The sequence below is a fragment of the Chelonia mydas genome, chromosome 21, assembly GCF_015237465.2.
Source record: "Chelonia mydas isolate rCheMyd1 chromosome 21, rCheMyd1.pri.v2, whole genome shotgun sequence".
Classification (NCBI taxonomy): Eukaryota; Metazoa; Chordata; order Testudines; family Cheloniidae; genus Chelonia; species Chelonia mydas.
This window is the reverse complement of record NC_051261.2, coordinates 13,262,513-13,289,287: the sequence shown is the minus strand read 5'-3', so window position 1 is coordinate 13,289,287 and position 26,775 is coordinate 13,262,513. Positions and strand designations below refer to the sequence as shown.

General features: G+C 50.3%; 1 protein-coding gene across 3 annotated transcripts in view; it reads left to right on the top strand.

Moving 5' to 3' along the window:
* SLC6A17 (solute carrier family 6 member 17) overlaps positions 1–26,775 on the top strand; it is a 54,494-nt gene that overhangs the window by 19,137 nt on the left and 8,582 nt on the right. For all 3 annotated transcript variants that reach the window (XM_043533637.1, XM_037885224.2, XM_037885222.2), the window contains exons 2-11: positions 8,643–9,045; positions 13,474–13,631; positions 16,075–16,201; positions 16,917–17,098; positions 19,112–19,222; positions 21,182–21,423; positions 23,261–23,453; positions 23,638–23,830; positions 25,212–25,371; positions 26,378–26,540. In XM_043533637.1, the coding sequence (XP_043389572.1) occupies positions 8,760–9,045; positions 13,474–13,631; positions 16,075–16,201; positions 16,917–17,098; positions 19,112–19,222; positions 21,182–21,423; positions 23,261–23,453; positions 23,638–23,830; positions 25,212–25,371; positions 26,378–26,540 (1,815 nt within the window). In that variant the 5' untranslated portion in view covers positions 8,643–8,759. The remainder of the gene's footprint in view (positions 1–8,642; positions 9,046–13,473; positions 13,632–16,074; positions 16,202–16,916; positions 17,099–19,111; positions 19,223–21,181; positions 21,424–23,260; positions 23,454–23,637; positions 23,831–25,211; positions 25,372–26,377; positions 26,541–26,775) is intronic.

The following is a 26,775-nucleotide window of genomic DNA, read 5'->3' as shown; positions in this document are numbered from 1 at the left end:
GCTGCTCACTCACCACTCACTCTCACACTCTAGCAGGGTCGGCAGGAGTGAAAAGTAATGAATAGAGACTAATATTGGTCACATAAAGTCAGCAGATTTGACTCTGGAGTGGAAGTTCTCAAATTGCGGGTCATGAACAGTTGCCAATAAGTAGCCACCACCCTGCCCTTCCCATATCACTAAATGGGAAGGGGTCCTGGCTACATCCCAGCTAGATGAGAGAGGTTCCAGGAGGAGGCATGGTGCAGAAAAGGGTTTCTTGATTGAGAACCATTGGAATAGACTGAATCCCATCAGGGAGTAGATCCCTTGAGTGAGAAGGTGCCATGTTCCCAAAGTCACTGCTGACCCTATCTTCACTTTTATGTTCTGAATTTCTTTGCTTGGAGGCTTTAATCAGACCTTGGATATTAGGGTTAGGAAGACACTTTTCCTGGGGACAGAGGATCCCATCACTGCTTCTGCAGGGTTTCTTCCACCTTCCTCCGAAGCATTTGATACTGGTCACTGCTAGAAATGAGATACAGGCCCCCCGGGTCTGTTCTGGCATGATGGCCCCTGTGTTCCTGTTTGAATATACATATATTGTGGGCTACATTATTTGCATAGCTATGCTTTCTTTACAGTCCTGGAGGGAGATTTTCAAAGGCACAAATGGGAGGTAGGTGCCCAATTCCTATGGTCTTCCAATGGGAGTTGGACTCCAGGCTGCCCCTTTTGCAGGGAGGATGCTAGAGAGGGGTATACAATAGGAGTTACACATTGTTCCATTATCTATATTTCTGGATGGTAAAAATGCTTTTTTCAGCTCCAGCACCATGCACAATTTATTGGAGTAAAACTATCAGCACAAAGGCAGCCACTACATATAACTGGGTGCGCATAATATCGAACAGTACAGGTGTCTAACAATACTAAGCAACAAGTATCTTAGCAGACTCACGTGGATAGAGCAGATCCAAGGGACAAAGCTAGGTGGGCCGATATGACACACATGCAAATTCATCCCAAGGATAATTCCCATCTACTTCAGTGAGGTTACACTATTGATGGATCTGGCCCAGCAATCTTTAATCATGTGACATGGATATGCAATGAGAATATGATCTCTGATGAGTTCTTTAGGGATTCTGCCCATGGCACCGGAACCACCTTTAGCTGGCAAATTCTCTCAGCCTTGCCACAGGGAATTCTACTGTCCTGTCTCCGAATAGGTCCATTTCCACAGGCAGATGACAGAAAAACCAGCACAACCGTTATGTGTGAAATATTATTGCAAATATGCGGCAAGCACTGAGCAATTCAAGTGCGATTACTGCAACCCGAGAGCTAGAAATGCCCTCATCTTTCTTCTAAAGAGAGAGAACTGTGCACATTTTAAGAAAATTAATGCTGCAAGGCCTGAGTAAACAAAGTCCCCATCTGTCAGTAACGTGGGCTTTCTATAGCAAATCAGAACAGAAAGGCTCATGTTTGTCAGCTGATCAGACTTGTCTTTATCTGTTTGTTGGTTTGTTTTGGAAGATGAATTTTTGATTAAATCCCTTTTCAATCAACAGTAGTGGCAATGCTGGAATTGAAATGCACTTTCAAATTAAGGGAGTCTGGTCTTTGAGCCTGGAGTCAATGGAAAGGATCCGGCCCTTTGGGATGCTGAGCATGCTGGGAATGGATGGGGTGCACCTTAGGCCTGATCCTGATCTCACAATGGTGTTTGGCCAAATTCTCTTCTCTGCTATGCTCCCTTGATGTCCGTGGGGTTGCAGTAGCGTAACTGAGCGGAGAATTTGGCCCACGTAGCCATGTTGACTTTAATACAGCTCTTTCTGATTTACACTGGCGTGGGGGAAATCAGATCCAGGCCCCTGATTTATGACACCCGTTTTTAAAATCGGAAAGCAGTGCCACCCAGAAGTGCTTCTAGTCTAATATGGCAAGACTGGAAGAAAAGAGCTGGGGAGTTTCATGTTAAAGAGGAGGATGGCTGAAATCTGTGTGGGTTAGTGCTGCCCTCAGGGTTCTCCCAACAGGCCATTCAGTCAGGCAAAATTTGGTTAGCCCTGTATGAAAGGATCTCACTTTTCAGGCTCCCTCACTGTTCTGCAGCTAACGCTGGAGCCCATGGGCACATTTCAGCACCAAGGACAGCACTACCATCCACTCCTGTGTGACTTCCTGGTCAGTCCTTTCTACTTCACAGGTCTGATTCTCCTCTTGCTTACACCAGTGTAACTCGATTGATTTCAGTGGCATTGCTCCTGATTTACACTGGCGTGAGCAAGGGGGAAGTTGGTCCAATGGAGTCGCTCCTCATTTGCATCAGGGTAAGTGAAAGGAGAACCACGTCATATATTTTAATAGGAAGTCATTACGTAGTTTTCAGGCAAACGTCTCTTTATTTAGACAAATGTCCACTGAAAATGGCACAGATTTTCCCTGACTGAGGGCAGAGCAAAGATCTCATCATTTGACCCATGATGACTTAGAAGCCGAGGACAACAGGTCAGACAGTGGCCGAACTCCTGAAGAGCTGCCACTGACTTGCTGAAAGGGTTAAAAGGCCCTTGGCAAGGAGCAATTTTCCGACAGTTTTGTTTCCTTTCACCTCATTATTTCTCCCCCTTAAGAAAGCTCACAGTTCACCGGCTCTGTTCCTGCTTCTATTAGAAAAGCTATTTTAAGCTGCACTCTGCATCCGTTGCTAGGCTACAGTGTCAGATCTCTAGGCTCTGGTGGATCAGAAGTCTCCTAAAATGATACCGTGAAGCCGTTTAAATATTTTGTCAAGATTGATACAATAGTTTAATTGTATAATAAAGCGCCATTCATGCCAATATCTCTCAACCCCGTGGCAGTTACTACAGCTGAAAAATTGCCTGCAAAAGGAGCATCCTATGCTGAGACAAGTGCCATGAACCCTTAGGCTTCAGGGCATGATTGACACAGGGTCAGGTAGAAACATTTCCTCTATCTGCAGCGTTGAAAGAATAGATAGGAGCCTGATTCTAAAGCCCAGTGAAATCCTTTGGTATCTTTCCACTGATCTCAACAGGCTTTGTTTTATGTGACTGTATCTGAGCCCGAAAGATGGGGCAAGGTAAGGAGGGGATGGGAGTGGCAGCAAGCAGCAGTGTGGGGAGCTTTGTGCATAGATGGTGGACCTCACCATACATCCAGGGCTTGGAGTTCTGCCTTTCTGCAGCTGCCCAGGCGGGGAGGGGTTTTATGCTATCTTTTCTCGCATTTGATTCCGGGATCTGCCAACTGCCAGGTCAAGCACTCTTCTCTCCACGCCCCGCATGGTTCAGAACAGCCCAAAGGCTGCTCTAACATATTCCAGCTGCCTATAGCCTGAAGCTTGTTTGCAGTGTTCTTGTAACTGTGTTGGTCCCAGGACATTAGTGAGACAAGGTGGGTGAGGTAATCTCTTTTATTGGACCAACTTCTGTTGGTGAAAGAGACAAGTTTTTGAGCTACACAGAGCTCTTCTTCAGGTCACTGTGTAACTCGAAAATGTGTCTCTTTCACCAACAGAAGTTGGTCCAATAAAAGAGACTACCTCACCCACCTTGTGTCTCTTATACCCTGAAGGGACTATTTGGATGCCTAGGGATCACCAGGGCATAATAAATAATGATAATACTCTTATCTAGCACTTTTCATCAGCAGATCTCAAAGCGCTTGACAAAGAAGATCAGTCTCATTATCTCCATTTGACAGATGGAGAAACTGAGGCACAGAGAGGGGAGGTGACTTGCTCAAGGTCACCCAACAGGCCAGTGGCAGAGCCAGGAATGGAACACAGGTCTGTTAAGTACCAGTTTGGTGCTCTATCCACTAGGCATAGAGACCGTCCCTTTCTATCAGCTGTGTCCTCTGAGCCATGGGCCAGAACTGGGGGATGACTCAGGAGCTTCTGTGGTGGCCCTCCCCTTACGGAGGATTCTCTCGCACGAGGGAATATGCCAGGAAATCCTCAAAGCTGGGTTTACGGTTGCTTTGCAGCCACAAAGCAGCATAGCAGAGCCCAGCTTGCTGCCCAAGTTGGTGTATAATTTAGGGCACCCAGCTTCACCAGTTGGCACTCTGGTGTGGCATCCGGATGTAGAACTAAGCAGCCTACCTTAGGCACCCAGGTTCACCAGGTTCTCTGAAGTTGCACAGCCCTGGGAGGTGATCACTTGAAAACTCTGGGCCAAATGTCCCTGGAGTAACTCAGCTCAAGTCGGTGGATTTGTCCCTCTTTGTTTAATGGCATCACTTTCTGGCGCATGCAGCTGATAAGAACGTTCACTTATATTTATGTGAGTTACCCGGCAGACCACAGAGCTCTTCTGATTATTTTCCCTCGCCATGGCCAGATGGCAGAAACCAGTCCAAGAAACGGGTAGCTTTCCTGGCTGTCAATTTCAGGCAGCAACTGCCAGGGCTCCAGGGCATGGCTCTGATTGGAGGGCTGGTAGAAGGAGTTTCCCAGAATTTCTATCTCCAAATTGCTTGTGAATGAAGCAGCAGGAAAGAGGAGGGGAGGGAAAAATCCTAGTAGTTCCTGCTTTGAATTCCTAAAGAGAGGGGGACACCATAGAAATGAGACAGCAGCAGGTGTATCGAAAGGCTCATTGAAAGGAACAGGTGGTATCCAAGTTTTGCAAGACTGATGTGATGGATCATTTAGCGCTTGTGAAAGGGGCCAGGTTAACAGCTCTGGAGAATCAACCCCCCCGTTTATCCACAGAACATGGAGCCCCAGCAGTACAAGCTTCCTCCCGCTCCTGCCCATGTGCCTCAGCCCTGCCTGGAGGGAACCATCCTCCAGAGGGTGAGAAGAAGGGTCAGAAACCCTGGGCTGCCCAGTCTTTGGTCTCTTTGGCAAGGATCCCAGGTGGTGTGATGGTGTTTGTGAGGGGTGGACACTTCGCTGCCCCATAGCAACCGGAGTCGGACCAACAATCCTTTCCTCTCAGTCCTTGAGCAGTGTTGTAAGATGGATGGGCTTGCAGTTAAGGCACTGAGCTGGGACTCAGGAGATCTATGCTCCAAGCCTGGCTTGTGTGACCTCAAGCAAGTCACCTGGGCCAAGATTTTCCCAAGGACCTGGTGATTTTGGGTGCCTGACTTGAGACACGTCAAAGGGGCCTGGTTTTCAGACAGTGCTGAGTGTCTGCCCTCAGAAAACCAGGCGCCGTTCGATGTCTCAGGCTGAGACACCCTCCCCCACCCCCCGCAAGGTCACTCTGGAAAATCTTGGCCTAGATCTCTCTCATTAATGAGTGAGCGGTGCCCAGACACTACAGTGATGGAGGCCCTGGCAAAACCAGGGCAGAGGTAGCCCATACCCGTTCAACCCTGAGACTCTCTGCTGAGGTCACCCAATGTCCTGGTGGGCGTTATTTACGGTCTACCGGGAGCTAACCAGTCCCTCATTCCCACCAGCAGGGCAGTAAAGCTGTTTCTTCTGCATTGCCTTCTAATCTCACAGGCATATCTGTGTCATCCCGTGTTCACACAAAGAACTAGCTGCATGTCCCAGGCTTATTCTGAATGGTGTTACAGTAGAACCTGAAGGCCCCAACTAACAGCATTGTGCTAGACACCGTATACACACATAGTAAGAGACAGGCCCTGCTCTGGAGAGTTTATAGTCTAAATAGATAAGCCAGACAAAATTTGAGGGGGGGGGGGAAACTGAGGCACAGAGTGAGGACAGGTCTCACTTTTTAAAGGTAGGCACCGAAACACCTTTAAAATCTGCCCCAAAGTAACTTGCCCGACATCACACACAGAGTCAGTGACAGAGCTAGGATTAGAACCCAGACCTCTTACTGCCCCATCGAGTAGCCTGTTTGCTAGACCGCCCTCGGGGGTTATTTGCCATCTTATTTTTGGATTTTAACAGCCCGGCAGGAGCTTGGGCTGTTCATTTTGCCAGCCGTTGTCCCGGCTTATGAGAAATACAGCAGGCTGTACGTCCAGGTTCGTGTCTGATCCCCCCCACCCCCAGTTGTTGGGTAATGAATTGTAAGTCGGGTCTAATGCATTGCTGATTGCTCTGATTAAATCTTTCTGCGGACTCAGTAGCATGGAGGCTGCTACAAATCCCTGATTGCTCTATGAGCCAATGACCTTACTTCATGGCCCACTTTTAAAGGGACCTGCTCATTGTACAGTGCATGCTCAGGAAGAGCAGGAGCCGCACACAGGAATTGAGCTGGAGGTTGGTTATGTCACCCAGGGGAGGGAGGCCCTGATTTTTAACTGTGCCCGCCCAGAGGGGTTGCTGCCTGACCCAGTTATGCCAGCAGGGGAGCTGGATAGTACAGTGAGAAAGAACCAGTGGCTGGATGCTGAATCAGACAAAATCCATCTGGAAACAAAGCACAGATTTTTAACAGTGGGGGTGATTAACCATTGGAATAAGCTCCGCCGGTGGAATTTCCATCTCCTAATATCTTCAGACCAAGCTTGGATGTCTTTCTGGAAGAGATGCTTTAGCCAAACACAAGTACTGGGCTCAGAACAGGGGTAACTGGGGGAAATGACCTGTGCTGGACAAGAGGTCAGATCTGGGATTCTCAAACTGAAGGTCGTGAGGTTATGACGTGGGGGTTACGAGCTGTCAGCCTCCACCCTCAAACCAGCATTTGTAAGTGCAGTGGGGGAGGGCTAGGTTGGATATTAGGAAACACTGTTTCACTGGGAGGGTGGTGAAGCACTGGAATGGGTTCCCTAGGGAGGTGGTGGAATCTCCATCCTTAAAGGTTTTTAAATCCTGGCTTGACAAAGCCCTGGCTCGGATGATTTAGTTGGTATTGGTCCTGTTTTGAGCAGGGGGTTGGACGAGATGACCTCCTGAGGTCTCTTCCAACCCTAATCTTCTATGATTCTATGACATGCATGGATCTAATTAATTCCAATTCAGCAGTCTCTCATTGGAGTCTGTTTTTGAAGATTTTTTATTGAAGAATTGCCACTTTTAGGTCTGTAATCGAGTAACCAGAGAGATTGAAGTGTTCTCCGACTGGTTTTTGAATGTTATAATTCTTGACATCTGATTTGTGTCCATTTATTCTTTTAGGTAGAGACTGTCCAGTTTGACCAATGTACATGGCAGAGGGGCATTGCTGGCACATGATGGCATATATCACATTGGTAGATGTGCAGGAGAACGAGCTTCTGATAGTGTGGCTGATGTGATTAGGCCCTATGATGTGATTAGGCTACATATCTATTCAGGGGACACCATCATAGGGCCTAATCACATCAGCCACACTATTAGACCCATCGCCACCCCTAGCTGCAAAACCTAGCTCTGCTTCTGGCTAGGGCACTGGAGTGAGACTCGAGCCCTGGGTGCTATTCCGGGCTTTGTCGCTGACCTGCTGGGTGACCTTGGACACGTCACTTCCACTCTCTCTCTGCCTCTTGTCTGCCTTGTCTATTTGGACTGTGAGCTTCTGGGGGCAGGGCCTGTCTCCCCCTTTGTGTCCATGCAGCACCTAGCAAAATGGGCTCTGATCCTGGCCGGGGCTTCTAGACGCTCTCGTCATGCAAATAAGAAAGTATCCGGTTCTAAGGTTCTCCGTCTTCCATGTATGACCAGTATGGGGTCAGGTCCCTGTGCAATGCAGAACATGAGGTCTGCTGAATACAGGTTCGTTCAAAAGACGGAGTTCCCTGTAATAGTACAATTACACCGGACAGCCTTTACTGTCCTGGAAATACACTGGTGAAAACTGCTTTGAAAAATCTTTCCCCCTTGTCATTTTAATTAAGAAACACTTTCAAACGAAGCAGACGCCATAGATCTTTGAAACGTTATGGGCCAGATTCCCAGCGGATGTCGATCTCTGGAGTACCGTCCGAGTCAACGGGACTGTGCTGATTCGCAGTAGCTGAGGATGTGGTCCTATGATAAGCAGCAGCAGCTTTGCAATGCGAAGGGGAAGGCACAATCGATGCCTCTGTACACCCTGCCGATGATCTGTAGACATTCTCTGCTGTAAAACTGCCTTGGAAGAATTAGCTACAGGCTTCCTGGCTATTTCAATTGCTCTGATAACATCAGCAGAGAGAGAGAACTCTGGCTGTTGCCGTTGTCACATGAACACAGCTGATGCCTTTTCTTGTCTTGGACAATATTTTCAGTGCCCATCCTTGGCTCTAACCCAAGCAGGATGTGGAAGATGCTGGCCAGGGAATGGGGGACACTGGAGGAGAGCAGGGATCGTGCCACCCTTGGATATGCCCGTCAGGCCTTGCAGGAGGCAGGCGGTGGCTGCAGACCGAATATCGTGGAATCGGAGCAGGAGTCCGGGGGGAGATAAATGGAGGACGGGGTGGGTCATATCTCAGTGCAACCTAGAGTAGGTGCAGGTCCCCACTAGCACTGAAGGCCCTAGACAGCCCACCTGGACCAGATGAAGGTCCCTGATGCCGTGAGATGCCTGAAGCCTCTGGCTAGCCCATCTGGCCCTCACACCAGCTCGGAGGCCACCCGCAGTCCCATCTAACCAGGTGAAGCCTCTCCCTAAACTAGGTGATCCGCACCCCCCTCCCTCCCCGAGTGAAGCGTGCATCTCCCATCACAGCAAAGCCAAACAGACCATTTGCTTTCATTGCCCATTGGTGTGTCTATTTTGCAGGTCCCGTGGATGAACAGGAGCTGAGCGGGCTGATCTCCAAAGCCAGCACCTGCCTCTCCTGCCGCCCCCCTCTCATCCCCTCCCGACGCGTGGGGCTGCAGGGCCAGCAAACCCCCAATGCCTAAGAACAGCAAAGTGACGCAGCGAGAGCACAGCAGCGAGCATGTCACCGAATCGGTGGCTGACCTGCTGGCCCACGAGGAGCCCGTGGACTACAAGCGCAGTGTTTTGAACATGACGGGTGAGGCCTGGGACAAGCAGAAGGACGTGGAGGAAGATCTGGACTCTGAGAAGCGGCCAGCGTGGAACAGCAAACTGCAGTACATCCTGGCCCAGATCGGGTACTCGGTGGGGCTGGGGAACGTCTGGCGGTTTCCGTACTTGTGTCAAAAAAATGGAGGAGGTAAGAGACCACGGGCGTGGGCACAGCCGGCTCAGTAGAACAAAACGCCACTGGGATGGAGAGAGGGGGCCAATTCCTGCATGCATCCAGCTCCTGCTGAAGTCTGTAACAGGTGGGAATGCGTAACCAAGGGCAGGATTAACCCACATGCACTATCTGGGCTCTTGGAATGCATATGGGGTATGTCTACGCTGTGAGAAAAGACCCGTGGCACAGATGTTGTTGGCCCGAGTCAGCTAACTCAGAAGGGCTCAGGCTTGTAGGGGTATAAAATTGCAGTGTAGACGTCCAGGCTCGGGCTGGAGCCTGGGCTCTCAGACCCCGCGATCGGGAAGGGTCTCAGGGCCTGAGCTTCAGCCTGAGTCTGAACACCTGCACTGCAATTTTATAGCCCCACAGCCCCGGCCCTGCGAGCCCGAATCAGCTGGCCGGGGCTCTCAGACTCGGTGCTGCAGGTTTTTTTATTGCCGTGCAGATTTAGCTGAGCTGATCGCCTCCCCTGGACTCCAAGGAGTTGAAGGCTGTACAATTATTTGTCTGAAACTGTTTTTCAAAGGGGGAGGGGGGTGGAGAAGTCGGATTCAGTGATACAGAATTTGTGTCCGTTTTACTGACTGGATAGTTTGGGGGGGAAAAATATCCAGAAACCGAAAAATGTTGCTGTTTTTTTCCAGGTTGGAACAAGTTTTTTCTTTCAAAATTTTCTTTAAGTTTATTATAAAAAACATGACAGTGAAACTAAACCTTTTGTTCGACCTCATATGAAATTTTTTGACTGTTCTATTTGCTGAAAAGTTAGAAAATATTTGTTTTCAGGTTGACATGAAACTTTTTTCTCCAAAATTGCCAGAGAACCAAAAAATCAATCATATTTGAGCATTGGCCTGCTAAACCCAGCGTTGTGAGTTCAATCCTTGAGGGGGCCATTTAAGGATCTGGGGCAAAAATTGGGGATTGGTCCTGCTTTGAGCAGGGGGTTGGACTAGATGACCTCCTGAGGTCCCTTCTAACCCTGATATTCTGTGATTCTGTGATTCTATGGTCATCTCTCCATACCATATTATAGGAAAGCAAATTGCATTAGATTTTTGAACCAGGTCAACCTATGGGGTCAGCTCCTTAAATGGTGTAAACCAGCCTAGATAGATCCATTGAAATCAACACCAAGTGAATATCTATCTATCTATCCATCTATCCCCATCCACCCCCTCTATCTATTTATCTATCCCCATTAGAGAGTATCAACATTTATTCACAGTTATGAGCACATTATTGTGCCATTTTTCTTTGCAGGAGTAGAACAAGGCCTCATTGCAGTGACGTCAGCCATCACAATGTAGGTGAATGCTGGCATTTTAATGGTGACTTCTGTACAAGGAAACAGACACCTGAATTTTGTTTTTATGCAATTGGGAGAATTGACTTTCCTCTCAGGCTCGATTTACACCAACACCGCTGCATTTCTTTTGTGGAGTTACTCCTGAATTACACCAGGGCACATAAAATCAGAATCTGGCTTAGAGAATGTGGTCTAGTGAATGGAGCAGTGACGGGGAGACAGCTGCTAGCTGTTACCCCCAGCTCCGCCATTGCCTTGCTCTGTGACCTTGGGCAAGTCACCTAATCACTCTGTGCCTCAGTTTTCCCACTTTGCAAAATGGGGATCATAAGAGTGACCTGTCTCAGAGGACCCTGTGACGATGCTTGATTAGCTAATGTTTCTAAAGTGCTTTGAGATCCTCGGTGGATAATTGCTACAATTTTACATATTGACAGGCAAAATATATCCATCATTTAGACAGGCCTCACCCTCCCCAGCCCAACCCCCTCCACCCAACCCCTGCCTCTAATCACGCAGACCAGATTCTGCTCTCAGATAACCCCGCACAATCCCCACTAATGTCAAAGGGCGGGATCAAGCCGGTTGGGTTAGCCCTTAGGGCCCCCCCCCCAGCACCTCACGAAGTCCATACTGTAGAAGCTCAGAGTTACAAACACCTCGGGAATGGAGGTTGTTCGTAACTCTGAACAGAACGGTTTGGTTGTGCATTCAAAAGTTTACAACTGAACATTGACTTAATACAGCTTTGAAACTTAACTGTGCAGAGGGAAAATGCTGCTTTCCCTTGATTTTTGTAGTAGTTCACGTTTCACGCAGGACTGCACTGCATTGTTGCGGGTTTTTCTGGTGTCTGCGGCTGCCTGATCTCGTACGTCCGGTTCCAAAGGAGGGGCGTGGTTGACGGGTCAGTTCGTCACTCTGGTGTTCGTAGCTCTGAGGCTCTCCTGTAAAAGCAGAGGTTGCAGAGCACCTTGGAAGATCAGGCATTCGGTGTCTCTGTGCTGCAGTGCTCACCTTTCAGGGTGCGGGAGGAAGCTGCAGCAGAATGCCACGAACCCATCTCAGAGCTCACATTCAGATCCTCCGTCAGAGCTAAATTCCCTGGTGTGGAATTCAGTCAGCAGGACCCAGATTCAGATTTCCAGTCAGAAGTTTACCCACCCCGCTTGCAAATCCCCAATCTGGGGAGCCTATTCTGACGCTTCCCCTCCTCCCTGTTGTCCGTATTCCCAGCACTGCATAATTCAGCAGCTCCTCAGCTGCGAAGGCTGCAGTAATCTTAATAATTAAAATGTGTCTCGTGCCATCTCGGTGATGAGTCATCCTTCGGGCTGAACCTGTACAGTGAGCACTTCTCACTCCGGGCCTGCTCACGCGCCCCTCACCTTTCGATCCCAAATTGGATGGAGCGCACCTCAGGCCAGCTCCAGTGTGCCAGCTCTTCCCCATCACCCGATTCCACTTGTGATCTCACACGCATGGCGAACAGTGACCTAGTTTGGGTCAAAGAGAGAACGCTCTGATAGACATGCCTGGCTTGCGTTGCAGGGCGTATGCACTGATACGGTGTGCGCGGGCTGCATTGCATCTGCGCTGATAGGCATGCAACGGTTGCATTGCATGCACGGATTACATTGTGTACCCACTGATATGCATGCACTGCATGATGCAGTGATATGCATTGGTTGCATTGAGTGGGTTTGTACCGGTAACAAGGAGGAGGTTGAATGCAATTATTGGGCCAGATTCTCCATTCTCATTGATTCCAATGGAGCTATGCTGATCTATACCAGCTGAGGCTCTGGCCCTGTGACTTCCATGGCGGACCTCTCGATTTACACCAGTGTAAGGGAGATCAGAACCAGGCTCAGAGTGTGAGCCGTGACTTGTGCGGGGGTCAGGATTCCTGGTTGTATTCCAAGAACTGCCATTTCCTGGCCACATCATCTAAAGCAAGTCACGTAACCATGTTGTGCCTCAGTTTCCCCATTGGCACAATGAGTATAATAACACTAACCCATCTCACAGCAATTTTGGGGGGGGGGCTCCCTAATGAATTTTTCCCTAAATTTACACCAGCTGAATATCTGGCCCATGGCCCATTCACATCCCCATCCTCACCTTGTCTCATCCTGTCCCCACCGACATCTTTGCTGTCATTTCTCCTTACTCCCATATCTGCTGTCTGTGGTTCTGTCAGTCATCCCAATTTTCCCTACCCCTCTTCCAACCCCTCCCTTCACATATTTATACATTCTGTCCCCTAGAGAGGAAGGATGGTCCAGTGGTTAGTGGAAGGCCTGGATTCAAATCCCTGCTCTGCCGTGGACTTCTTGCGTGGCCTTGGGTCAATCGCTTAGAGTCTCTCTATGCCTCCGCTCCCCACCTGCACAAGGGGGTAACAGCCTCACAAGAGTGTTGTGAGGCTCAATCCGTTAACAATGACGGGGGCCAGGCAAGCTTTGTTGCCGCCCCAAGCTCCAGGAGCGTAACTGTCCAAGCAAAAAAAAAAAGGGGGGGGGTGGCCGGAACGCCGCCCCTGGAATTGTGCCGCCCCCAGCCAGTCCTGGCTCCAGTCTCCCCAGTTCGACAGAGATTAATGGGGTTGCCATTTAGCCCTCTTGGGAGCTACTCACTCGAGGGCAGCAGCTAGCATTGTGCCAAGCACAAGTGTGAAAGCAGACGTATAGATCAAGTGTCTGTAGGTGCCAGAATAGCGTGTGTGCGTGTGTACACTCCTGTGTCCACGTGTCACTGTGTCAGTCAGTCCCATCATGTGTGGGGGTGTGGCTGGGGGTGTGTCCATGTAAGCATCTGTGTGTCTCTGTGTCTGTTTCCTCTGCACACGAGTATCCTAGGTTCATGTCAGTGTGTAAGAAAAACAACAGGCGCAGGGGGTGACTCCGATGGTTCCGGGTTATAACGATCAGGCGGCTGGTGAGACATCACGATTGAGACTGTTCTCTCTCCTCCCCCTTGTCCTCCTCCCTCTCCCCCTCCATGTCCGTCCCACCACTGGGAAGAACCCCGGCTTTCACCGTGCAGTCGCAGGTGGGATCTGTAATGGCCCTTCTTTCTCCTGCCAGGTGCCTACGTGGTCCCGTACCTGGTGCTGCTCATCATCATCGGGCTCCCTCTCTTCTTCCTGGAGCTGGCCGTGGGTCAGAGAATCCGCCGGGGCAGCATCGGCGTGTGGAATTACATCTGCCCCCGCCTGGGGGGCATTGGATACGCCAGCTGTCTCGTGAGTGCTCAGATGAGTTTCACCCCGTGCCACGTGTGATTGCGGGGGGAGGAGGGTTGATCTCTTTGTCCAGGCACAGGGAGGGCACTGCAAGCCACAAACAGCTGGGTTCCTGGCTCTGGTAACTGGAGCAACAGCAACACAGACTTCCAGCTGCCCTGGCGGCATCCTTAGTCATCTTGGAGCCTGGGAAGTGGTACTTGTCTGAGGATGTAGAGATGTAAAACCAGGGTTGTACCCACTTGTGGTCATCAAAATCCCATGGCACTTATTGCAAGAGTCAGGGTGTTAGCCCCAATGTCCTGGTCACACGCCAGGGTGGGCCACTACCTAGCTAAAGGCTATCATCTTCTTCACCTCTGGCCTGTTGGGCAGTGATGAGTGCCGTTAAACAGCTGCCACGTCCCACCCCAGCGGTGGCTGCAGTTTGGTAGCAGGGGAGGTAGTTCCTATACATAGAAATTCAAGTGCGTTGTCATTTGCATAATTAATCTAGTGAGTGTTGGGGTGCAACAACCCACCTCAGTCTGAGCTCAACGTGGCAGTCTCACCTGGGCTCAACATGGAAGTCTCACCTGGGCTTCTAAGAGGAAAAGTTCAGCAGAAGCAGGGACCCATCCAGCCAGGGACTGGGCATCTCCTGGGAACTACTGAGTGCCCTCAATGGAGCCTGTGGACCTTAGGAGATGCTCAGCCCCTCACAGAATCAGTCCCTTGGATAGTCTCTGAACGGATAGAGATTCTCACCTTAGTTCCAGGGCATGATGGGGTGAAGGGGTTCATCCTGGATTGCCCTAGCAGAAATAGTCCCTTGCAGGTGAGTTCCGAGCATTTGGCTGTGGTGCATTGCAGCAGGTGCAATTGTAAAGTGGTGCCTAGGTAATAAATGGCTCCCATTCTAGCCTCATGATCTCCTGGCTCCAGGTTTTCCCAGAGCACACAGCACTACCATCACTAGCAATTCCCCGTGGGTTTTGCAGGAGTTTGAGATCAGGGTGTGATGTTCATTACACCACTATAGACTGTGTTAATCCAGGCACAGCCCCAGACATGCAGCCCAGAGCTGTTGGCTTCTTCTTTAACTTTTCATTTCTTAGCTTTGGCTACTATGTGTCAAAAGCAACTTCACTGAAAAACACATGTGACAGCTGCCACGTTGGTCAACACCAGAGATTGAACTGGGAGCTGAAAACATGAGTCTTTACAGCGGGAGCCAGCCTCTCAAATTAGGGCTGTATGAGACTCATGTCCTCTACAGATCAGGTGCAGAGGACGACACCCACAACACATCCTGAGCAGTGGGTTACACAGGCAATTCAGAATTAAGTTTGGAATGTAATTACAGCCGAGCGACTCATTCATGATGAATCTTTCATTCAGCCAATGTCATCTTTGCTTCCAGTTTGCGAGCAGACAGCAAAGTGATTACACCGATTTAGATGAAATTCTCTGCTAATTCCTTCTCTGACTAAATCTTAATCTGAGGATAATGCAGCAAGAATTTTCACAAAGGATTGCTGTGTGTCTGTTAGTTACATGGGTTGGGTGGGGTTGGGCCTGTTCCCTGGTTGGATCACATATTGTAGCATACAGAAAATAAGGTAGTGTCCCTTTAAACGGTTTGCCAACTGTCTAGTGACACTCGATGTGTTCTGTGTCTTAGAACATGCCAGAAACAAGCAGCAATGTGTCTGTGATCAGGCCTGTTCTATATGTGTATAGCTAGTAAACACAGTTATTTGGGACCCAGCTGTGCCTGCGTGGTTTCTCCACGTTGTTTCTGTGGCATAAAGAGCAAAAGACAACAACACGTATTTAATAAGCTTGCTCAGCACAAACTGCAAACGCTTCGGGGAAGATGCAATGAATAGATTATCTAGCCAGAAGAGACCACTGTAATCTGGTCTGACCGCCTGCATAACACAGGCCATCAGACTTCCCTGGATTAATTCCGGTTTGAATTTGAGCAGATCTTTTAGAAAAACATCCAATCCTGATTCCAAAATGGCCAGGGCTGGAGAATTCACCACAGCTCTTGGCAAGTTGTTCCAGTCGTTAATTCCCCTCACTGTTAAACCTGTGAATCTTGTTTCTAGTCTGAATTTGTCTAGCTTCAGCTCCCAGTCAGTGGACCATGTTAGACCTTGGATTGAAGAATGAGATTGAAGAACTGGAATTCAAGCTTAAAATTAGCTTTTTCTGAAGGTCCATCGTAGTAAAGTTCTGGGTCTCTCATGGTTGTTGGAAGTGAACATTCTAAAGGCCTGATCCATTGGCCCATTGCAGTCAATGGGAGTTTTTCCATTCACATCACTAAACTTTGGGATCAGGTCCAGATTACCACGTCTCATCACCCCAGGTGCCTTGTTGTCCCAAGGTTTCCTGGTCAGTAGTTTTAGGTCTGTGTGAGGGACTAAACACTGTTTTATTTTCCCTCCCCTAGGTCTGCTTCTTTGTCGGTCTCTATTATAACGTGATCATCGGCTGGAGCATCTTTTACTTTTTTAAATCCTTCCAGTATCCGCTCCCCTGGAGTGAGTGCCCCATTGTTAAAAATGGCACAATGGCCGGTGAGTGATTTCGTTGTCTCTCCAGCTCGGCAGGTGCTGGGAGACGGGACGTGGACAAGAGCTATTAGGGTTGAAAATGGTTCCAGCTGCTGGGACACGGCATTGGATCTGGGGAGGTGCTTCTGGGATTGTGGGTAGTTTCCATAGCTGATAGTTGTCACTGGATGGGGATGCTCGTGGTTAGGGGATGCTGGGATGTGGCAGCGTATGGGACACTTGCTGCCTCTTTGTGGGGATTTCCCCACTGGTGGGACATGGCGTTGTATTGGGACATGTTTGGCAGAATTGCCTGGTTGCTCTAAGGGGACAGCTACTGTGGCATGCCTGCTATCAGGATTGCAGATGGAGTTGGCAGCTGGTAAGTGCATTTGGAGCGCTCATCTAGCTGGTTCCTGAGAGCCCATTACAGAGCGTGTTTAAGTTAATAGAGCATTTAGTAGCATATAAACATCTCCCTGGTATACTTGGGAATATTTTATGGCAGGTGTAAATTGCACCATTTATTTAATGTCTTATTTTCATTTGTTAGCATCTTTCTATGCCATCTTTGCTATTAAAAATGAACCAAGGTCCAATCCCCCAAGTGCCATACAGACATTTGTAGATCACGGCTGGCTGCCCTGGGACTTAGGCAGGTCCTTAATGACACGTTACCCTCACGGGATGGGGGGTGCTTTCCAGCAACCCAAACTCTCGTGACCCTTGTTTGTTTCAGTGGTGGAGGCAGAATGTGAGAAGAGCTCCGCAACCACCTACTTCTGGTACCGCGAGGCTCTGGAGATTTCCAACTCCGTCTCAGAGAGCGGAGGGCTCAACTGGAAGATGACCCTGTGCCTGCTGATGGCCTGGAGTGTCGTGGGATTGGCCGTGATCAAAGGAATTCAGTCCTCAGGGAAGGTGAGAGTCCGCAGTGGCCAGAGCCACAACAAGTCTTGTTTCCTGCCAGTGGCTGAAGTGATGTTATGTGCACCAAGGATAGTAGGAGTAAATGCGACCACTGCTGGGGAGTGTCTGCAAAAGAGCAGCTGGGTAGCAGTGTAGCTGTGAAGTGTCCGAGAAGGTAGGAATGTCTGCTGCTGCTTGTGCCTGGAGGTAGGAGGTTTCTACAGCTGGTGAGTTTATTCCTGCTGGGAATGTGGCCTTGTTGATGTAACCATCATGACTGGCCTTCGCAGATACCCCTGGTATGTGACAGGGTATTAACTTCTGCAAGCATGTCAAGATCTCAGCCTGTAGATCCCCTAATGGAAATGAGCTCAAGTTCTGAGTTTCTGGCCACCAGCAACTCCCCACTGACCAGCTGTGAAAAAGGCGAACACAGGATGTACCAGGCAAGGTATTTCCAGTCGAGACAGGGAAGCATGAACGCCACTGTACAAGGCACTGGTGAGACCTCTTCAATACTATGTCTAATTCCCGTCACCCCTGTTCAGTAAAGATGAATTCAAACGGGAGCAGGTGCAGAGAAGGGTTGCTAGGACGAGCAGAGGAATCAGGAGCAGATCTCATGAGAGGAAACTGAAAGAGCTTGACTTGTGTGACCTTGTAAAAGAAAGCTTAGAGGGCTTCTGTCTGCTCTTTCTAAACACATCAGGAGAGTACACACCCGAGGGGGAGAAGAGCTATTTAAGCAAAAGGACAGGCTGGCGATTAGAATTAGAACCATCGGAGGAGGGAGGTTTCAGAATAGGCTTCCAATAGGAATTGCGGGGCAAACACCGGCGCTGGTTTTAAGATGGAGCTTTACGAATGGGGTTGCCTACGATAGCACGGATGCCCTGGGAAGTCCCTTCCAGGGCTGTGTCCCTGTGACTTCAGGGGGGCTTGTGCGTGTTCTGCATCTGTGAAAATCAGGCCAGGCACCTGGCTGTGAAACACTGGGCATCCACGTGTGATGATTTGGGCCCAGAGCAAGGTTTGGCCTTTTGTGTTCGTTGCCCTTGGCTTTGCTGAGGAAACTCTGCTCCAAGGAAGCTGCCACGACACCCGGCTTGTCTTCCTGGGTTGGCAGGCAGCGCCAGTGGGAATTGATAGGCACCAGACACAACCAGGGCTGGATCAGAGGCCTGGGGAGAAGACTGCAATGAACATTTAGATGACATTCACATCTGGCACTGTGAAGGAGGCTGCGTCTCCTCGCTGAGCAAGGCGAGGGAGTTCTGAAGGGTAAAATCCCAGCGAGGGAGTTCTGAAGGGTAAAATCCCAGTGAGACAGGACCGCGGGTCCCCAGGCTGCCATCCCCGCAATACAAAGAGGCACCAGATGCTCTGCAGCAAGCGGAGAACAAAAGCCGAGCATTAACAGCCAAACTTCCCTGCTCAGATTAAGTGTGAAATAGGCCCAGGTTACACAGGGAGTCGGCATTAGCCGCACAGGGCCCCCTCGTGCCACTAGAGAGCACTAGTAAAGTATGCGTTGCATCCCCGCCCTTCCCTAGTGGCCGGGTCATATGGAGGATAACAGCCTACTACTGCTACAACCCGATGGAGGCTGTTCCAGTGGTCAAGGTCAGTGATAAAGGTGGTAGGTTTAAATCTTTGAGAGACCGTACGGGGGCGCGGGGCTTGTTACATCATGCTACGGTATAAAGAGGATAGGTTCAGGCTACGGAGGGCAGCATCCCGAGCAGCTCAGTGCCCCCTAGTGCCATGGCAGATAGAACTGGCATTTAGGTGTTGAAGGGCAATATTCCCAGCAGCACAATGCCCCTTAATGCTGCAACGTGTTTCATGCTGACTTATAGAGGCTCAATATTTCTCTTTCAGAGTAGCATTCTCTCCCCCTCTTGCTCCTTTTCTGTCAGGGGATTGTGTGCAGAGGGGAACGGAGGAATAGCCCTGCCTGAGTGCCAGTGTGGGAGGCGGTAGCTATGCACAGGTCCTTGTCACATTGGGTCTTCTCTCTCCCAGGTGATGTACTTCAGCTCCCTCTTCCCGTATGTGGTGCTCCTTTGCTTCCTGGTGCGGGGGCTGCTCCTGAGGGGGGCGATAGATGGGATCCTGCACATGTTCACTCCTAAGGTAAGTGACCAACACTCGCTGTACAGCCCCTCTGCCTGATCAGAGAGGGACAGAGCCATTTCCCAAGGCTGCTTGCCCTGCTGATTTCATGACGAGTTTGGATGGGCGATAGGGGCAGAGATCCATGATCACGATACAGGCTCCCATTCCTTTTGGCTTGCTCCTTCGTTTCCCTGGAAGGAGCAGGCTGCTTCCTATATCAACCAGAGGCAGGTGCACACTGATACAACACATACACACACACACAAAATCACATCTACACACATACAATTACATCTACACACATGCAGTCAGCCCTGTGCACCCAGTCCCATTTACACGTATAGTTGGTTCACACTAGGAAACAGATTCACCCCCCCATCACACACATACAGCCACGTCGCACTAATAAACAGATGCATGCAATGCAGCTGCCCACCGCCTGACACAGCCCTCTATGCACATACAATCAGTGCTACACACGCCCCCTGCTGGAGATCGGGGTGCCTAAACCCAGAGCCACTGAAGCAGTCAGGAACCCCAAGACCATACCTAACTTACACAAGTGAGGCAGCAGCTCGAGGAAACTACAGCTCCCAGCATGCAATGCTTTGGGGGGCAGGTCTCTTGGCTCAAGGTGGGGCATTGCTGGTTGGCACCTGCAGTCTCTCTGCTTGTTGACATGGGCTACATTTTAAGACTTCATGGGGCTGCCCCTGTGGCAGATGCTGGCTGGCAGACAAACCTCCACAGTTACAAACCGAGGCAGCCATCAGTCTTACATATCGAGTAATTCACTAGCTAATTAATGAATGAAGCTGAGATGTAGATGAATCAGCTCATCCCACAAAGCTGTTGCAAGATATTAACGATGATAGCTTGATGAGAGATACCCGGACACTCCAGTCCTACAGCTCTGGCTTTTATTACAAAGGGGAAGCTGTGATGGGGGGAGAATTGAAACCAAACTGGGCTAATCACACAGGCGCTAGCTCTCAATTAATGTTAATGCTTAGGGCACTCCTAAGGTACTCAGGCACCATGGGGAGACGTGTGCTCTAAATAGCTGGAGAGAGATGGCTCTGTGCATCTTTCGGCGGCTTTGCAGATATGAACACACCGTAATTCAGCATCTAGCTCCCGCTTCACACAGTGCGGGGACCTGCAGCACTCCAGGTCCCATGGCAGCAAACATGGCATAGTCATCAAGGGACAAGTCAGCAGCCAGTGGTCTTGATGGGAAGATTGGAGCTTGCTGCAGAATGCATGGAAAGCGAGTGCCTGGGTCTAACTATATAGTAGCGGGGAGGGAAGGTATTAAAGACAGGGAGCTCATAGAGAGGACGGTCTAGTGGATGGGGGATCTGGGTGAACGTCAGGAGATCTGGGTGCTCTTCCCAGCTCTGCGGACTCAATGTGTGACCCTGGGCCAGTCGCTTCCCCATCTCTGAAAGGAAGCTAACCACACTTGCTTTGAAGGGGCTTTGAAATCCATGAAAAGCACTCGGGTCTAGTGGTTGGAGCACAGACAGGCTCGGGCATCCAGCAAGCTGGGGTCTTATTCCCAGCTGTGTCACTGTGTGGCGATTCCCCCTTATCAGTGCCTCAGTTTCCCCATCTGTAAATTAGAGATGGTGACCCCTAACTCTTAGAGATCTGCGGGTGGAATAGGCTACATAAACACGATGGACTCATTACTCTCGTTAGAAGGGGTGTTTGTTTGGGAGGGAATTATATTCTTTGCTTCTCCAAGTCCATATGCATATGCGAAAACCCTGGTCAAGTGTAGTCCAAGGTGCAGTGGGTATGAGCCCATGGCCCCGGCTAGCACATGGAGCCCAAGGTTCTCCATTATCATAAGGGACGTCACTGGCTTGGTGCCAGTGATGGGTGTGCTGGGTTTCCCTGGACCCGCCAGGCTGAATGAACAGGGAGACAGGGCGACTCACTAGGCTCCTCCTCCTTTCTCTCCCCTCCCAGCTTGACAAGATGCTGGACCCCCAGGTGTGGCGAGAGGCGGCCACTCAGGTCTTCTTCGCCTTGGGCCTGGGCTTTGGAGGTGTCATCGCTTTCTCCAGCTACAACAAGCAGGACAATAACTGCCACTTCGATGCCACCCTCGTCTCCTTCATCAACTTCTTCACCTCCGTGTTGGCCACCCTGGTGGTCTTCGCCGTGCTGGGGTTCAAGGCCAACATCATGAATGAGAAATGTGTGGTGGAGTACGTGTGGCTTTCTCTCACTTCCCAGGGCCCTTCTCCTGACCTTGGTCTCCTGCGCAGGGGGTGAACCCCCACAAATGGGGATGGATATTCAGTATCTTCTAGGCCCAGGTCCTCAAAGGTTGATTTCAATGGGAGTTAGGTGCCTAAATGCCACTGAGGAACTGGGCCCTATTCCTTTAGCGCATGCATTAAAAGCTCATGCTTTTAGGTCCAGGAACTCCCAGTTCAGTCTCCACTCATGACCCAATGGGGATGAAAAGATTGTTACAGGGATAAATGAAACCTGGTCTAGGGTATTGCTGGTGACACACTGCGGGGTGCTCTTTCTCTCTGAGTCATGACCTGAGTGTCCATCTCCCACCAGCTTCTAATAAGACCTTAGGTCCCGTTGGAAATCCAAGCTTAAAGCTGAGGAATTGACCTGACTGTCATGGGCAAATCCAACGTGACTAATTACATTCTAAATTCCTCCTCCAATTTCAGCTGGAGGCGGGATTCTCTTTCACGTCCTGTCCTCAACTGGTGCGTAGCTATGTGATGGTAAAGAGCTGCCACGCTCGACCACAGAAGTGGCTGCATTTCAGCGTGGGGTGAAGCGAGCTCGATCCCGAGTTTCTAAAATGTGCACAGCGCTTTTGGATCTCTGGATGAGCACCTGAGGGGCAAGCGTTGGACCGGTGCTGGCATCTGGGGACTGCTGCACAGGCTGGTCTGACTCTTGTTGATCCCAGAGCTGGAGCCTTGGAGACGGGGCTGGGATTACAGCCCCTCACTGGGTGGGGGAGAGGGCATGGTCTACAGTTTCAGAGTAGCAGCCGTGTCAGTCTGTATCCACAGAAAGAACAGGAGGACTTGTGGCACCTTAGAGACTAACCAATTTATCTGAGCGTAAGCTTTCGTGAACTACAGCTCACTTCATCGGATGCATGTAATGCCCCTCTGCCGTGTACATTGGCCAAACTGGACAGTCTCTACATAAAAGAATAAATGGACACAAATCAGACGTCAATAATTATAACATTCAAAACCCAGTTGGAGAACACTTCAATCTCTCTGGTCACTCGATTACAGACCTAAACGTGGCAATTCTTCAACAAAAAAACGTCAGAAACAGACTCCAACGAGAGACTGCTGAATTGGAATTAATTTGCAGACTGGATACAATTAACTTTGGCTTGAATAAAGCCTGGGAGTGGATGGGTCATTACACAAAGTAAAACTATTTCCCCTTGTTTATTTCCCCCCCTACTGTTCCTCACACATTCTTGTCAACTGCTGGACATGGCCCACCTTGATTATCACAACAAAACGTTTTTTTTCTCTCCTGCTGGGAATAGCTCACCTTACCTGATCGCTCTCGTTACAGTGTGTATGGTAACACCCATTGTTTCATGGTCTCTGTGTATATAAAATCTCCCCACTGTATTTTCCACTGAATGCATCCGATGAAGTGAGCTGTAGCCCACGAAAGCTTATGCTCAAAGAAATATGTTAGTCTCTAAGGTGCCACAAGTCCTCCTTTTCTTTTTGTGGTCTACAGTTGGTAGCCAAGATAGCTTTTCTCCCTGTACTCACGGCGAGTGCTGCAGAGATGGAGGCTAGCACCGGCTGCAGGAGGACAGGGAGTATACCACCCTCAGTGCATTTGATGGCAGGGTTGCCTCCCAGTGCACCTACATTGTGGGGGAATGTTGCAGATGATGCCCCCCTTTGTTCCCAGTGTCCCGCCTCCACACGCAGTGCCCTGCCTGGCCCATAGGGGGCGATCACATCCCACCTCGTCTCCATTGCAGGGTGGGGGCTCCCTTGGTGACTCTGGCTTTGCTCCCCATAGGAACACTGAGAAGATCCTGGGATACCTGAACAGCCACGTCCTGAGCCACGACCTCATCCCGCCCCACGTGAACTTCTCCCATCTCACGGCCAAGGACTACAGCGAGATGTACCAAGTGATCATGACGGTGAAGGAGAGTCACTTCAAGGAGCTGGGCTTGGATGCCTGCCTGCTAGAGGATGAGCTCAACAAGGTGCCTGGGGACGGTCCTTTGCATTCGCTTCAGAGCCAGGGGTAGCTCAGGGGGCTGGGGGTGGGGGGTCAGGTGTAGGTGTGGCTGTTGGGCTTGCAGAGGCATGTCTGTTTTTATGCACATGTCCCCAGTGTATTTCTCTCCCAAGTCAGACACAGCTGTCCCTCTTCTCCCACCCATGCAGTCAGTGCAGGGAACCGGCCTGGCCTTCATCGCCTTCACCGAAGCCATGACCCATTTCCCAGCTTCTCCTTTCTGGTCTGTGATGTTCTTCCTGATGCTGATAAACCTGGGGCTTGGCAGCATGATTGGGACCATGGCAGGTATCACCACCCCTATCATTGACACCTTCAAGGTGCGGAAGGAAGTTTTCACAGGTGAGGTTCTTTCCTGCTACTCTGCCTTGGGGGCAGGGGGTTCTCCGTTTCCTTGGGGTGGGCAGGGTGACTTGAGAAGGTGGGTTGGAGACTGCAGCATCGGCTGGCTTGTGAGGCCCGGTCGGATCTCACACAGGAGGCTCGACGCAAGTTCTCCACCAGCAGGGCTGAACCTTAGGATGTCCTAGGAGCGTGCACAGGTACCTCAGCTCTCTGTCTGCATTATAGGAAGGGCCCAAGGTTAGCAGGACCAGGGGAGCAGAGCTTGCTCCCAGAGGGATCCTGAGCAAAACCTGGTTGCGGAGGGGGCTGAATGTGGGAGGGAGGTGAGGGGAGGAAGGGAACTCTGGATCTAGTGAGGCCCAGGGTTACCTAGGCACTGGATTGGCTGTTCAGTTGTTGGGAGCGGGTTGGAAAGATGATGGAAGGTGGGAAGAACCCTGCTTCCCTCTGCTCTTGGGAGGGCCAGGCTGTGGCTCCATGACTACAAACAACATTGAACGTCACGTCATAACCAGAGATGGGCCTGAACCTGAAATTGCAGACACAAAACTTTTGGTGTTACAGATCTAGATCTGCACCTTTAGTGGCCTCAGCATTTCGGAGTGTTTTGGACACACGCACTGTGCCTTCTACCAAAGTCACATACACCTTCATCCCTAGCTCCTCAGTGCATTTAATGATTTAATATTAGCACAGCACCTGCTGTTCCTAGCAATCCCAAAGCACAGGGAGATGAATTGTGGGGAGGGCACTAGACTGGGCATAGGAGACCTGGGTTCTATTCCTGGCTCTGCCACTGACTAGCTCTTGCCACTTGGGCAAGTCATGTCACTGCTCTGTGCCTCAGTTTCCCTTCTGCCCTTTGTCTTTGAGAAATTCTTCCGGGCAGGGCTGTCTAACAATATGTATGTGCAGTGCCTCGCACAAGGGGACCTTGATCATGGCTGGGGCTCCTATGTGCTGCTGTAATGCAAATCATTATAATAATAATCAACTTCCTATCTTTATCTGAGAACCACAGAACCATCCTTCCTCCTCCTGCAACTGATTGCAATGGGACTGGTCTCAGAGCTGAAAGTTAAGCATGTGCATAAGACTTTGCAGGATATGGGCCCAGGTGACAAAAGAGGCAAACCATGGGAGGACAAGGCAACAGTAGAGACCGGTGCATTAGCATGGGTTTGTGGCCAGTCACAGGTGGTTGCCAGACTCACCAATGCTAAGTAATGCTTGTTGTTATTATTTACTATTCCATCAGCAGGTTTGAGGCTGCATGAATTTAGCCTGGGGGAGTTGTCAGAACCCCGTTTTTCCCCCTCCCTGAGTTCCGCGTTCCCCTGGAGGAGCTATGCTGATGGTGACCATGTGCTCTTTGCAGTTGGCTGTTGCATCTTCGCCTTCCTGATCGGCTTGATCTTCGTGCAGCACTCGGGGAATTACTTCGTCACCATGTTTGACGATTACTCCGCCACGCTGCCGCTCATGGTCGTGGTGATCCTGGAGAACATTGCCGTGGCCTGGATTTATGGCACCAAGAAGTAAGAACTCACGCAACGGCAATAATCTCACCGCTGCCTCTATTAGCCTGGCTGGATTCCTCAGCTTTCTCCTTTAACCTCTTGCTCCAAATATGTAACGGCACAGGGGTTAGTTCCAAGCCACCCATCTCTGTCCCAAGGTGGCACCTCAAGGTTAGGAGCAATGATAGGCGAAGCTTGAGGCAGGGATCAACATTTCCCACCCCCCTCTCAAATTCCAGGGCTAGGACCAGAGCATGGGCTAGTCCTGAAGGCGTTTGTAGAGGTCCCGTCAAGGAGTTCTAACCCTGGAGGGGTCGACAGATAGTCACTAGCTCATAGGGCCAGATTCAACCTGGTCCTGCAATTGGTGGAGTCATCTTCAGCCATGCAAAAGAAGTACAGATCGGGATGGTCGTGCATTGTGCCCACTGCAGCTTGGTGTTCAACACTACATAAGGCATAGGGCAACCGAGAATCTAGCCCATAGGCCAGAAAGGGGCCGTTATGATCATGGACTCTGACCTCCTGCACATAAGGCAAGCCGTAGCATTTCACCCGGATATAAAGAGGGGATCTAGAACTTGGTCTAAGTCTTCCGACGGCTAAAATAATTGGGAAAACGTAACCCCCGCCCTGGAACCAAACCCTGTCTGAAATATTTGGTTCCACGTGTCTTCATTGCTTTTCGTTTCCCTTCGCTTGAGGATTCGAGGGGGGGTCCGGAATCAGGAATGCTGCAGTCCCAAGGTGGCTGTTCCTGGGAGTGACTGGGGACTGGCCAGGAGTCCCTTGTGTGGACTTTTCCCAGGCCAGCTCTGCAGCCTCAAGAGCTTCAAAAAGCTAAGAAAGCTTTTGGATCTCTGGACCTAAGCTGACCGCTGACTTCTGACCTTTTCTAGGGTCACCCATTGCTTAGTTCACCGAGGAGGTTACTGGGTAGGAGTTTTCCACCTGAAGTGGTGGGAAAGGAGAAGGCAGGACTCTTGTGCTCCATCCATTTGGGTTTCCTCTCCCTTCTCTCCAGATTCATGCAGGAACTGACAGAAATGCTGGGCTTCCGGCCGTGCATCTTCTACTTCTACACCTGGAAGTACATCTCTCCCCTCTGCATGGCTGTGCTAATGACAGCCAGCATCATCCAGCTTGGAGTCAACCCACCGGGCTACAGTGCTTGGATCAGAGAGGAGGTGAGTACAGGAACGCCAGCGCTTAGTGAGTCCCCTCTTCCACAGTTCCAACCCTGAGGCCCTTACTCAGTTTGCACTTGGTCCTCACCTTCCTCGTGGGAAGTCTGCCTGCGTAATGCCTGGGTAAACAGTGAGTGACGGTTTGGTTCCAGGTTAGCAGTTGGGAATTCTCTGCTTCCACTGTGTTTGGAATTGACTTCTTGGCTACCTCCACCTCCGTCCCTGAAGCTCTGAA